The sequence below is a fragment of the Halichoerus grypus genome, chromosome 1 (genome assembly GCF_964656455.1).
Source record: "Halichoerus grypus chromosome 1, mHalGry1.hap1.1, whole genome shotgun sequence".
Lineage (NCBI taxonomy): Eukaryota > Metazoa > Chordata > Mammalia > Carnivora > Phocidae > Halichoerus > Halichoerus grypus.
Window position 1 is genome coordinate 26,354,429 of NC_135712.1, and position 14,453 is coordinate 26,368,881.

At 37.0% G+C, this 14,453-nt stretch overlaps 1 protein-coding gene across 1 annotated transcript in view; it reads right to left on the reverse strand.

The window, feature by feature from the left end:
• Positions 1-85: 85 nt before the first annotated feature.
• Positions 86-14,453, reverse strand: part of CXADR (CXADR cell adhesion molecule) — a 55,840-nt gene continuing 41,472 nt past the window's right edge. Inside the window, exon 8 of the mRNA XM_036091694.2 lies at positions 86-483. Within this exon, the coding sequence (XP_035947587.2) occupies positions 442-483 (42 nt within the window). The 3' untranslated portion in view covers positions 86-441. The remainder of the gene's footprint in view (positions 484-14,453) is intronic.

Below are 14,453 nucleotides of genomic sequence, written 5' to 3' on the forward strand. Positions count from 1 at the left end.
AGGGAGAAATAGCAAAGGGGATTATTTCACTTTAATGTGTTTAAATATTTAACAAAGAAAAAACAATGTAAGAATTTAAATGTTTCTTAAAAAAAAATCAACTTTTTATTAAGCATAACTTTCCCCAAGGCAACTGTATCAAAATGTGCATATAAAAGTCTACAGGTTATTAGTAGTACTAATCAAAAATATAAATACAATAAAACATCTTTCAGCCATCAAAGTTGCTATAGATGGGACTTTCCTAACCAAGAATTTAGCCTGTATTCACTTTGATACGGCATCTGACTTACATGCTTAGTGCCACTGCATATAAAGCAGAAATGTTCTTATATCTCTATTCTGGTCCTTTTTTTCAACACATGAAAGTCTTTAATAGATGTCTGAAATAAAGCCAAATAGTACAGTACTTCATTCGGATTCTTCAGTACTTCTTCATATTTATACCACCGTAATGCCATCAGTCTTGTAAGCGTACTTGAACTACAAAAAAGAAAGAGATGTAAGAATTTGGACTTTTTTCCCCAAAATTAAAATTTTTTAAAAAAGATAAATACTTTTTCCCTTTACCCACATCTTTATAGTCATAAATTATTTGACCATCAGAAAAATCACAGCTTGCTAATCATTAGAAGGCCTTGGCTATTCCAAATATTCCTGTTGTCATTTTTTTCTGATAAATTCTATTTAAGTATAGAGTACCAGAGAAGTGCACAAATCATAAGGGTGCATATAGCCCAAACGTTTGAAAACATGTGGAATTTAAATTCTGCAACCTCAACAGGAAACTTGTTTTTTAAACGAGATTTTTCTAGTTTTAATATTATCTTTGATAAACTACATATATCTTTTAATACATTTCTAAACATGATAATCCTTTTTTCCTGAAATATGAATTGCTATTCAAAAGAGCATATTTTTCTAAGGGTAACTGGCATCACAGGAGATTAGTTTTATTTAAGTTTGAAAATGTTTCAGTTTTGTGTGATAATGGCGGTTGTAAAGGTGGCAGGTTTCAAGTATTTTTATCATGGAGTTAGATAGCATTTGTTCTTTTAGTTTGCCCATGTTGTAGTTATAAGCTCGTTGGAAGAATTAGAAGCATAGTAGCTATCCTGTCAAGAAGGGAAGTATTTTTGGCACACATCTAGTAACCAGATTTTTCTTTCCACATTAGATTACTATAAAACCTCAATCTCTTATTCATTAGTGCTGACAGCTAAATGGCTGAGTGCCTTGAAAAAGACTAATTTTGCATTTGACTGTGTATTAGACATACTACCTGTAGAAGATTTTGCCCTTTGATTGACTATCCAGCCTCCCACCTTGTTAGAAAAGTTATTAAAGCAAAAGAAAACTCATCAATATAGCTTTTCCAATCCATTCCTAATGAAAAAATCTTTCTCTCAGTGGTTGGGTCTTAAATTCAGTCTAGTAAGCATGAGGTACAAGTTTGTCAAACTTAATGGTATTTAGGACTCTAGGAGTTGCAACATCTCTAAGTCTGTCTCCCTTAGACAATTTAGGACTGCTCTAATGAAGACTACATTGCTTCATAATTTCAGCTTGAAAGCCTTTTCAGGCTGTTTCAAACAGGATTGTGACACGATAATTTGTTTTAATTTTCCACCTTATATTTGTAGGTGTAACTGCAAAGCTCTGAATTCAGATATTAAACTTGGACATGAAAATTTTAATAGTTAAAAAATACAAATTATTTTGGTAAGTTCTATTATATCAATACTAAAGTGCTTATTTCTGGTTTTTTAGTGTTATCTTAATATATTTCACTTTTAAGCAAACTTACGATTCAATCTAAGATTAATAAAGCATTTATGTTGACTTCTACTCAACTATCACTGTTAAAGTGATTTCTTACTGATTAGGAAGAAGCAAAACTTAAACACTATCATGTGCATTCACCTTGCCAGAGTAGCCGTTCTATCCATTTTATAGATAACATTAAATAAGTTTTAAAATTTTTCATATCTTTGTGCCAATAACTTATTTAATCCTCATAATAACCCCATGAGGTAGGTACCATTATTATCCCAATTTAGGTAAGGACTCTCAGAGAACTTAAAAAATGCCCAAGATAATAGCTGAGAAATGAAGCCCTAACTCAAACCAACCTGGCTTTTGTAAAGCCCATACTTGATGATGGTGATACCTGGGTTCAGTTCATTATTGATAATACTGTGAGAAGTTTCAGTATCAAGCCAAGATTTGAAAAAAAGTAACAGATGAAGCAAGTGATACAAGACATTAAAATATCTGTTGGTTAACAATAAAGCCTTGACGAAGTCCCTTATTTGCTTGAACTATAAATCAAATTGCAATAGGAAATACAGCACACTTGACAGGATTGAGATGACAAAGCAAACTGTACCAATGATAGGTCAGGGGAAAGATCACATGGAGAAGTAGTGGTATTATTAAGGCCCAAGTTTATCATCAAAAGAAGTTTAACTTCCTTTAGTTATCAAGTATTTGGTGAGTTAACATGGTATTCAGTGTTCTCATAATATTCTCTGGAGTTTGTATTGCAGTTGTGAAAGGCAGTAATACTGTGAGATTTGACGGGAAACAATATCACTAAATTACTAATGGAGCATAGGCTTATACTGGGACGTTGTCATGCAAGCGCTAATTCAAGGAAAGGCTTATGTAATTCCTGTTTAAAATGTACACACTTTATTCACCACCACATTTTATGGTCTGTCTCCCAATTTATATAGCATTAGGCACCTTCCAGATTCCTTTGTTCTTTCATGTAATATTTTTTTTAAAGATTTTATTTATTTATTTGAGAGAGAGAATGAGATAGAGAGATCATGAGGGTCAGAGGGAGAAGCAGACTCCCTGCTGAGCAGGGAGCCCGATGCGGGGCTTGATCCCAGGACTCCAGGATCATGACCTGAGCCGAAGGCAGTCGCTTAACCAACTGAGCCACCCAGGTGCCCCTCTTTCATGTAATTTAAAGGATAACATAAAGAATGACATGGAAACCCCATCTAATCCTTGTCAGAAGCAAATTCCCCATTAGTACTTGTAGCAGATACACCACTGCAATTAGCGTGGTTTGATGTTTATTCCTTAAAGCACATGATGAGCACAAATAAAAGTGCTAAACTTTGTTTTTACCCTCAAAGGAGTAACTTGCTACAGAAACGACTCCCATAAGTTACATAATTGGAGCCTTGCTTAAATTTCATAGGTCTTGAAAATACCAAGTATTATGATGTAGACATCCATAACTTGGCTTTTTTAAAACGCCACCATTTTTGAAGGGCAATTAAAATTGTAAATGCGTATCTTTTGACCAAGAAACTACTTCTAGGAATTTGTCTTCAGAAATACTCAAACAAGGGGGCCATTATCTATGTAGAAGTATTTATTGCAAAATTGTGAATGGCAAAAACAACAAAAATCCAAGTAGCCAACAAGTAAACAGTAAAATCTGAACATCTACTAAAGAGAATACTATGGAAAATACCATGTAGCTACAAAAAAAAAAAAAAAAGTTGTAATGACAGGGAATAAAATGTTGTAAATTGGGGAAATACTGCAAGTGGGAGATGAAAAATATTTCTATGATGGTGCCAAAAATTGTCCAGAAAAATAAATACCAAATTGACAGTAGCTAGTGTTCTCAGAGGCAGGGGAAGGGGTCAGATACAAAGAACTTTATTTTTCTAGATTGTACATTTCATTCTTTAGTTATACTGAGCATTATTACTTTGTAACTAGTAGGGCAGAGAGACAAAACATTTTTTATGAGCACTTAATTTAAGACAAGTTTGGGGGCGCCTGGGTGGCTCAGTCATTAAGCGTCTGCCTTCGGCTCAGGTCATGATCCCAGGGTTCTGGAATCAAGCCCCGCATCGGGCTCCCTCCTCGGCGGGAAGCCTGCTTCTCCCTCTCCCACTCCCCCTGCTTGTGTTCCCTCTCTCGCTGTGTCTCTGTCAAATAAATAAAGAAAATCTTAAAAAAAAAAAAAGACCAAGTTTGGTGGACTTATTTTTAACAAATACAAATATATCATTGATAGCCAAATTGCATGTATGTTTCATGGGCAGTCTATTACATTTCTGAATTAAAGGATTGCAATGTGGTTAAAAATTTTGTTTGTTGATCATACTGTGTCTAGAAGAAAATATTCCAAAATAATAAACGCTTATAATAGAGTGATAGTATTATATACTTTTACTCCATTGTTCCCAGTTATATGTAAATATTAATTTCATAAGAAAAATTTTAAATAGTGCTTTATGGGAGAGAACCCCTAATACTAAGAAAGAGTACTAAATACCTGGAAATAAACTAACAACAGAAAGGAGTGAGTCAAATGGAGAAAAATTTATAAAAATTTACAAAAAGAAAAAGAACCAACTAGAAGAATATGCCGTATTTCTAGATTGACTCAACACTGTGGAAACTTCACTTTTCAAGTTAATACGTAAAGTCAATACAAATCATAATTAAAATTCTGATAAAATTGTAATGGAACATGAAACCCTGATTTTAAAAAGTTTACATGGTAGAATAATTCTCAAAAATAACCAAGAATTATTTTTAAAGAACAAAGGACAGGGAGTATTCTTCCTTTTACATGATTTCTCAATATATACTCAAAAGTGTAAAATAGGACTGAACAATGAACAATGAAACAGAATTACAAGTGCACAACCAGAAACAAAAGTTTAATGTATGGTGAATGTGACTTTTCAAATTGAAAATAATTCACTAATAAAAAAATTAATAGTGAACTATTTGAGTATGCATTTTTAATTTTTTTTTGAAGTTAAAGTTTATTTTTTTATTTATTTGAGAGAGAGAGAACACGAGCAGGGCAGAGGGAGAGGGATAAGCAGACTCCTGGCGGGGCAGGGAGCCCAACGCAGGGCTCCATCTTAGGATCCCGGGATCGCGACCTGAGTAACGGCAGACAATTAACCAACTTGAGGGCGCCTGGGTGGCTCAGTTGGTTAAGCGACTGCCTTCGGCTCAGGTCATGATCCTGGAGTCCCTGGATCGAGTCCCGCATCGGGCTCCCTGCTCGGCAGGGAGTCTGCTTCTCCCTCTGACCCTCCCCCCTCTCATGTGCTCTCTCTCTCAAATAAATAAAAATCTTTAAAAAAAAAAAAAAATTAACCAACTTGAGCCGCCCAGGCGTCCCAAAGTTTATTTTTTTAAATAATCTCTACACCCATTATGGGGCTCAAACTCACGACTCCAGGATCAAGAGTCACATGCTTCTCCAACTGAGCCAGACAGGCATCCCTGTATGCATTTTTTTTTTAAATTAAATTCCTACCCTAAGCTATAAAAATATATTCCAGATAGATTAAAGATAAAATGTTAATTATGAAACTAAAAGTACTGATAGAAAATATGAAGGGAGATATTTACTAACTTTAGCTTAGGAAACTTTTCCCAATTTTAACAGGAACATTGGTGGTTTGGAATTAAAAAGTAAGCTGCATATCAAAGGCATCATAAAGTTAAAAGAAACTCCAAAGAGAAAATTTCCACACCATGTTTAAAAGAAAATGAATTACTATTCTGAGAATATGAAAAGTTTCTATATACAATTATTTAGCAGAGCTAAATAAATATAAAAAGATGCAAATGGCTAAAAGCAGAAGTGTGTTAATGGCACATTAATGACAAGGGAAATATAAGTTGAAGCCATGAAATAACCATTTTTCACCTAACAAATTGACAAACATTGGAAAGATCGTGGTTTGCAATCTTTGTAAAAGACAATTTAACAATGTTTTTTAATGCATATATTCTCTTAACCCCATAATTCAAATTCTGTATACCTAGAAGATAACCTATGGAACTACTTTTGCAAATGTATAAAAATGTACAACTGATAAAGCATTATTTGCCATAATAAAAGATAACTCATTCATACTATGTAAGAACATGAGACCAGTAAAAGAATGATTTGAGTCTACTCATGTAAGAAGATGTTCACCATATTGTGGGACAGGTACTACCTTGTAAGTCCCTTTCATTCTAAGATAAACCTATGTATGTTTTACTATTCTCATCTTACACGAGGAAACTCGAGAATATTCAAGTAAGTTGCCCCAGGTGACCTAAATTATCAGGGCTTCAAATCCTGAGTGTTTAACTCCAGGACACATGTTGGGAAGATAGACTAAACTGTTAGGAATAGTAGGTGAGCATTTTTTGTCATTTAGAAAGGAATAGAATAGATATTTTGGTGTTATTCTCTTGATGTAGACGGATTTGAATGAAAAAGAATAAACTACCTTATTAAAATTATTGGCCACAAGAGGGCATCAGATATTCTTTTTCCAACTTAAAAGTGGAAGGCTGTATTTGTAGTTAATCTCCCTTTTCCATGAAAAGCACTAGTGGCTACAGTTTTTATTAAAATTTTTTTTAGTTTTTAAGTTTTTAAAGTTTTTGATTTTTTTTAAGTTAAACCATTGCTTTTCCTATGGATCTACATGTAGAATTGTCATTGGTAATGGGGAATTCTAAGTATGCCATACTTACACATTTCTTTATTAGAATTATTTTTCTGTTAACAAAAGTAATATACATTTAGGAAAAAAAATACCTAAAAGCACAGAGAAAGATCATTAATCACCTCGAGCAGAGATAACCACTGTTAATATTTTATTAGATGGGGATGTTTAAAAGGAGGAGGTTTTGGGGCACCTGGGTGGCTCAGTAGTTAAGCGTCTGCCTTTGGCTCAGGTCATGGTCCCAGGGTCCTGGGATCAAGCCCCACATCAGGCTCCCTGCACGGCGGGAAGCCTGCTTCTCCCTCTCCCACTCCCCCTGCTTGTGTTCCCTCTCTCACTGTGTCTCTCTGTCATATAAATAAATAAAATCTTTAAAAAAAAAAAAGGAGCTTTTACTTTATATGCTCCTATACTGTTGTATTATGAAACATATTCATTTTATGGTCACACAATTTGAAAATGTGAAACATTTTCTTATGTCTATTTTCTTTTTTTCTAAAACATGATTTTTAGCAGTTTCATGGTATTCATATGTATGTGACTCAACCGATCTTTATCATTAAATATTAAGCTACAAATCTCTTTTGGAAATGTCTTCAGTCATATATCTAAATATATACCACCTTTGTTGGAGTGGCATTGGGTGTAGGGAAGTATTCCTTTCTTTTTTTTTTTTTTTTTAAAGATTTTATTTATTTATTTGACAGAGACACAGCGAGAGAAGGAACACAAGCAGAGGGAGTGGGAGAGGGAGAAGCAGGCTCCCATGGAGCAGGGAGCCTGATGCGGGACTCGATCCCAGGACCCTGGGATCATGACCTGAGCCGAAGGCAGACGCTTAACGACTGAGCCACCCAGGTGCCCCTAAATATATACCACCTTTGTTGGAGTGGCATTGGGTGTAGGGGAGTATTCCTTTCAAGTTTAGAAATAAATGGACAAGTTGAAGGGCGCCTGGCTGGCTCAGTTGGATCCTGTGACTCTTGATCTCCGGGTGCTGAGTTCAACCCACCTTGGGCCTAGAGCTTAATTTAGGGGGGGAAAAAAAAAGGACAAGTTGATCATGTACCAGAACTGCCAACTTTTTGAATTCATATAGGAAATGTGTAAATAATTATTTTTTAGAGTTAAATTAATAAGTAATAAGCCAATGTGATTGTTTCACTAAATTCGATAGAAAAAATGTTTTTGCATCTTATAAATCATGAATCAAACACTACTTCTAAAGAAGTGAAATTAAATTTACTGATTAAAATGAAAGTATTTAAAAATTTGAGATTTGTCTAAAATGACTGGAACATGAAAAATGTGAAATTTAGTTTTGTCACCTAAGTGAATCTATTTCATGTTTCCCAATGATAAGAGACTATATTTATTTTTTTTTTTTTTTTTTTTTTTTTTTTTTTTTTTAAAGATTTTATTTATTTATTTGAGAGAGAGAATGAGAGAGAGCGAGTACATGAGAGGGGGGAGGGTCAGAGGGAGAAGCAGACTCCCTGCTGAGCAGGGAGCCCGATGCGGGACTCGATCCCGGGACTCCAGGATCATGACCTGAGCCGAAGGCAGTCGCTTAACCAACTGAGCCACCCAGGCGCCCCAAGAGACTATATTTAAAATCTGATATTGATAGCTAGTAAGATCCTTTGGTAAATAATTTTGAAGATACCATTTGTGATGCTTAACAGACTGTGAAATCTGGGAGGGAATACACAAGAAGTTAAAATACAGGATCTAACAGGGATTTGGCACACAGATTTACAACAAAATCCCTCTCCCCTGACATAATTAGGAGTGCCAATCAAAAAAGTTTTAAGTGGAAAACCATTTAAAATGATGTATCCCTTATATAATTTAAACATTATAAATGTTTAAAATGTATCAATATACTTTCAGTCATTTATGTAGTTAGGAATTTTTCTTAGAATATGGGTCCACTGCGGGGCAGTTAAGCGTCTGCCTTCCACTCAGGTCATGATCCCAGAGTCCTGGGATCAAGGCCCCCCTCAGGCTCCCTGCTGAGTGGGGAGCCTACTTCTCCCTCTGCCTCTGCCCCCCTTCCACCCCCCCCACTCATGCTCTCTCTCCCTCTCTCAAATAAATAAAATTTTAAAAAAATATATGGGTCTATTGCTAGGAGTTGTGTTTTCTTTTTCCCATAACCTACATCCATAATATACTGATCCTAATTTAAAATCTAGTTTCTTTGTAGCTGAATGAAAACATATTTTGGAGCTATGTGCCAGCAGAATCATTTCCTTAAATAAGTTGTCTTCACTGTATCTAGTACAGCTGATATGTACAATTTACTTAAACTATGTAATCAGCAATGTTAACAGCATAAATGGGCTTGGTACCAAACAACATGCACTCTAGTCATAACCCCCAGTGGGAGCATCATTCCATCTGGGAGAAGAGTGAGCTGTCAATGCTCAGGGTGCCCTGGACACTGGTGGCCGTGTTTAGGAAGGGACAGAGAGCCCTCGTTAGGCCAGAGTCGGCTCTTTTCCACTGGCCTTCTGCCTGGTTGGTGTTGCTGCGAGCAGTGAGAGATGAGAGAGAGCCACACACTCTAAATTCCATTTTTCTTTCCTTTCATACGGTTCTCACGGGGCCCAGACTGCCAAGAACTGGAAGTCCTTAGAAAAATACCAGTTCAGGAGTCAGGAACCCTGAATTTTGTTCCCAACTATGTGGCCTGGGGGGGGATTGAAACCTTTCTGAATCTTGATTTTTTCATAAAATGGTACTGAACTAGCCTATGGATATTTTGGGTTGTTTTGTTTTTATAAAACTTAAACTGCCATGTCAATTTTCTTAACTAAATCACAAATCTTTTGCCCATATTGCAAAAAGTTTAAATCAAACCTACATAAACTTGGTAACAGCCCTATTGGCTACCATCCAGTGTATCTTTACCTTGTCCTGGGCATAGCATATAGAATCTTTAAGTTGGCTGAACAGATTACATTCCATGTAATTATTTTACTTCGTGTTCTGTTGTTTCTGTGAACACATAAAAGGTCCCCTCCTTGTTAGATCACAACTAGTGGAGGCTAAACGTCAGAGGACTGTGACTTTCCAACAGGCTCCAACTCAGTCATCTTCTGCATCACACTCTCCTCTTAGAATCGCAAGGTCAGGGGCGCCTGGGTGGCTCAGACTGCTTAAGGGTCGACTCTCGATTTCGGCTCAGGTCGCGAGCTCAGGGTTGAGAGCTCGAGCCCTGCATCGGGCTTCCTGCTCCCTCTACTCTCCCCGCCCTCGTGCCCTCTCTCTCTCAAATGAATAAATCTTAAAAAAAAAAAAAAAAAAATTGCAAGGTCATTCTACCGTTCCCTAGAAATGTTCTCGCTGTTGACAGCTCCGGGACTACGCGAGGGAAGATGTCCTACCTAGCAACATCGAGAGCACGGTGCCCGTAGCCAACATTCAACTTGGAATAGTGTGTGACAGCTGACCTAACAGGGGACCTAGACAACTCTTCTGTCCAAGGGCAAGATAACTCATTTTCTTAACGTAGTTCTGTACTGACTCCAGGCAACTGCTATGAGCCCAAACACCAGCAACCTGAAGAAACCACAGACAACCTGAGAAGAAGCACACTGTGATGGGGTATGTGTGGCTATGACTTGACGTGCAAACAGCCAGAGTGCTGCAATTACCATCAGCAACAGAGACTACTGAGAATCTCTGTGTTGATCATTTGGATGTAAAGATGTCCCACCTTTGAAAGGCCTGACATCTGCTTAAGGAGAGGAGACAAACGTGGAAAGGCAAGTGACATTCAGCTTAGGGAGAAGTCGGGTTGAACCAGGAGGATGGCTTAGGAAGGGTTAGGATTACATGATCAGAAAAGGGTAAGACCATAAACAGTGAAAGAGAAAGGGTAACCTGGAAAAAAAAATTCATTTCATATCACAAAGGGCTAATTTTATTAATATTTAAGAGCTCCTCCGAATTAGCAAAATAGTAATACAGAAGAAAAATGAGCAAAGCGTATGAACACAGTTCTCAAAAGTACAGAGGGCTTTTAAACACAGGAAGATAATCAAGTGAATAAACAGAAATAGAATTTTAACCCATGAGATAATTTTCTTCTCAGAAATCAAGAAAGATCAAAAAGTTGGATTAAGAGTACAGGTGAGGATTTGGGGCGAGATAAGCACTCTGATCCATTGCAAGCATAAGCTGCTGTTAACAAGAAGCTATTTTAATGATAGCTATCAGAATATTCTTTACGCAGCACCTCCTTCTCTAGACATTTACCTTAAGGATATAGTTATACATATGCAGAACAACGTACATGCAAATCTACTGCTTGTAATTTTATTCATTATATCAAAAGGATGGTATCAATTTAAATGGTCCTCAGTTGGAGACTGGTTAAGTTACAGTGTATCACTATGACGCAACATATAGTTTTGAAGACAAAGGTTTTAGGTAGGTAGATAACATGAAAGAGAAGAGATACAGAATAACCTGAGAGGATTTGTTAAATTAAAAATTTCATATAAAACTTTATTTAAAAAACGAAACATGTATATGCAAGTGTAAGCACAGAAGTGTGGTAGCGAAAGGCCAGTTGTGAAAGTCTAAAATCAGGCTGGAGTTTGACCTTTTAAGTTAGAGGTTGTCCTGGAAAGCTTTTGAGCAAGAGAGTGAGCCTAAATGCTTTACGAAAATTAACCTAGAAATGGAGAGTTTTAATCAACTCTTGTCTAGATCATAGGTGATGGTAAAGCAATGGCCATCTATCTGCTTCCACAATCAGGTGGATTTTTTTTTTTTTTTTCTTCCTGAAGTGGTCCATATCACCTCTTCATGTCCTCCTGGGGTTAAAAACTATTTCCCCAGAAAAACAGCTTCATCTTGTCAGCAAGATTCGTAAGACAAGACAAATCCATAACCACATCATCAACTCCTTTTTCACTTGAAAAACAGATATGAGGTTAACAGCACATATGGTCACTCCATATTTGAAATAAAGATAGTACACTTCTGGGGGAGGTGATGGGGGAGACGGACACCATTAAATAACTGTGCTGGCATAGTTATTTAGGGGCTGATATTTTTATTTTCCACTAAAAATTAAGCAAAGAAACCCTCTGGGCATGTGTTCCATGCCAACTTTCACTATTTTATTAGTTCTTCTTCATAATTTCCAATCATCATTACTGACATGGGTTGAATTGTGTGCCCCCAAACCTAGGTTGCAGTCCTAATCCCCAGTACCCCAGAATATAACCTTATTTGGCAAATAGATCCTTGTCATTACAATTAGTTAAAATTCGGTCATCAGGGTGGGCCTGAATCTAGTGGCACTGGTGTCCTTATAAAAAAGCAAAGTTAGGACACAGAAAGAGATACCTGTCAAGGAACGGGGATCTAAAGAGACACAAAGAGAAGACAGCCACCTACAAACCAAGGAGAGCAACCTGGGCAGATCCTCCCCTGACAGCAATCTGAAGGGGCCAATTTTGCCAACACCTAAATCTCAGACATCTAGCATCCAGGACATGAGACAGTAAATTTATTTAAGCCACCCAGTTTGTGGTACTTTGTCATGGCAGCCCTAGCTAACTAATACAATTATACATAGAAATTAATAATAAATGACTAGTCATTTCAGAAGGCTATTTTAAAAGACTTGAAAACAGTTGACTTCTTTTTTTTCGGAAATTAAAATCTTCTAAGAAATGGTATTTTAGTTATCTAAGAAGGTCTCCCTAAATTCTGATAAGAAATATTAGTATACCACAAGTAGGCAATGATATTTAAGCCTGTACGTTTTTTGGCCTCTCTAAAGGTGTACTCAAAATATTTCTGGAAGTTTGTGAAGTCCGAGAAAAAAATATACCACCATTAATGACTTAGCATGGAAACCAGTCATCTGCAAAGGGTTTCCTAACAATTCAGAGGTTCCCATACGTAGTTATCAAAATAACCCTGGAGAGAAAACAGTCACTAACTTCACTCCAGACCACTCAGCAGCATCTCTTCTCAGGAGGGTTTTACAAGTTTACTTCTAAAATGCTTCTACACTTCTCCAGTTTTTTATAATAATTAGGTTTGTTCTTGTGTTTGCTCCTATTCGATCAGGTCACCCCCTTCTGTATTTGTGCAACTTTTTTTTTTTTAAGATTTTATTTCTTAAAGTGTGCGAGTGGGAGAAAAAGAATCTGAAGCAGACTCTGCACGGAGCGCAGAGCTGGACGCAGAGCTGGACACAGGGCTCGATCCCATGACGGCTGTGAGATTATGACCTGAGCCGAAACCAAGAGTCTGACGCTTAACCGACTGAGCCACCCAGGCACCCCTGTGCAAGTTAACCTTTTAAGCCACGTGCACTTTCCTCTCCCCACACATACCCACTCACCCTTTTTCTCTGGACAGTCTTTTTGGAAGCGACCAGGGCAGCTGTCTTGGAGAACATAGGACACATACCAAATCAATGCACACTTGCCCCCAGTGCTCACAGTCTCCTTTCTGAAAACTCACTCAGCATTTACTGAGCAATATGCAAGTCAGAGTTAGGCAGAGGACAGAGGTGAATAAATCCACTTCAAACTTGTAAAAGGGCATATTAAGCAGGTTAAACAATTGGAACGCAAAGGATTTGGGCCCTAAAAGACTTGTACTGGCAATGTTGAGGGCCCAGATGCACCCCTAATCTATCTTGTAAGTGAGGGGAGGGGTGCAAATCAGGAAAAATGACTCAACTTACACTTGCAGGCCAGGTAAGCAAGGCAGGACTGTTCTCTGGCTTAAGAAACTGCACACTCACAAAGGTATGAAACCATGGCCCCTTAGCTATTGAACATGGCTACTGCATAAAGATGCACCTGGAGGTGTGGAGAAAATAAACCGTAGAGACGTGGAATGGACCTGGAAAGCTCTTTTATATCAGGTTAAGATGATCTGGTTTTTAATCTGATCATATTTACATCTTAAGACAACCAATCCACTATCACTTAGTGGATTAGGGGACAAGGACGCAGGGGAAGAGAGTCAAGATCATGATGGTTTCAACTACTTTGTTGGAGACTGGCAATGTTTTTACTTCTAATTTCCTGCATCTTCTCCCCCCTTTCTCAATCTCCATTAGTTAGAATTTTCACAGTTCTGTAGTGAAACGAGAAGCAAACTGATAGATCAAGGACCTTATCTTGAAATTTATTTCTTGGTTCTTCATTAACTCTGGAATTTTTTCCTGCAACAACTTTTTCTATAAATAGTTATCAAATTTAGAAAAATCACTTAAGTAACAAAACAACACATCACACTTGATTTAGATTTCAGAAATACCAGCACGAAAAACTGATTTGGGTTCCTAGGACTGGCTTCATGATCTTTTCACTGTTGCCTTTATTGCATTTAGAAATTACATTTGATTATGCCTTAGGCTTAAAAGCTATAGACCATTTTTATTCAAAAACAAATTACTTTATATTCAATTTTATCTCAGTTTCATCAGTTTTGCCATTTGGTACCTATTAACCAGAAATATGACCTGACCTTTATAAAGAGCTACAAGGTTAAAATATGGTCTAAATTAAAGGCATTAAAGGCATTAAGTTATACTCAGTAGTTTCACTCGGCATATTTTATTGTAATCTTGATTCTTTGAAAATCTGTGTACCACGATCAGCATCCCAGCTCTCAGGGACAAATGCACAGAATTTTCATTATATCAATTCTCTCTTTAGAACCATCCAGCATCCCCCAGGATGTATAATTTTTCTCCCCATTTTAAACACCAGGAAAGTGAAGCTAAGGAAAGCAATTAGTAATAAGCAGAATTTAGACACGTTTGATTATAAGGCCTATCCCTCTTAATCTCTGAGTAGAAAATTTCACCTTAGTATAAATTAGTGGTTCTCAACTGGAGTAATTTTGCCCCCCACCCAGGTGGACATGTGGCAACGTTTGGAGACATTTTTGACT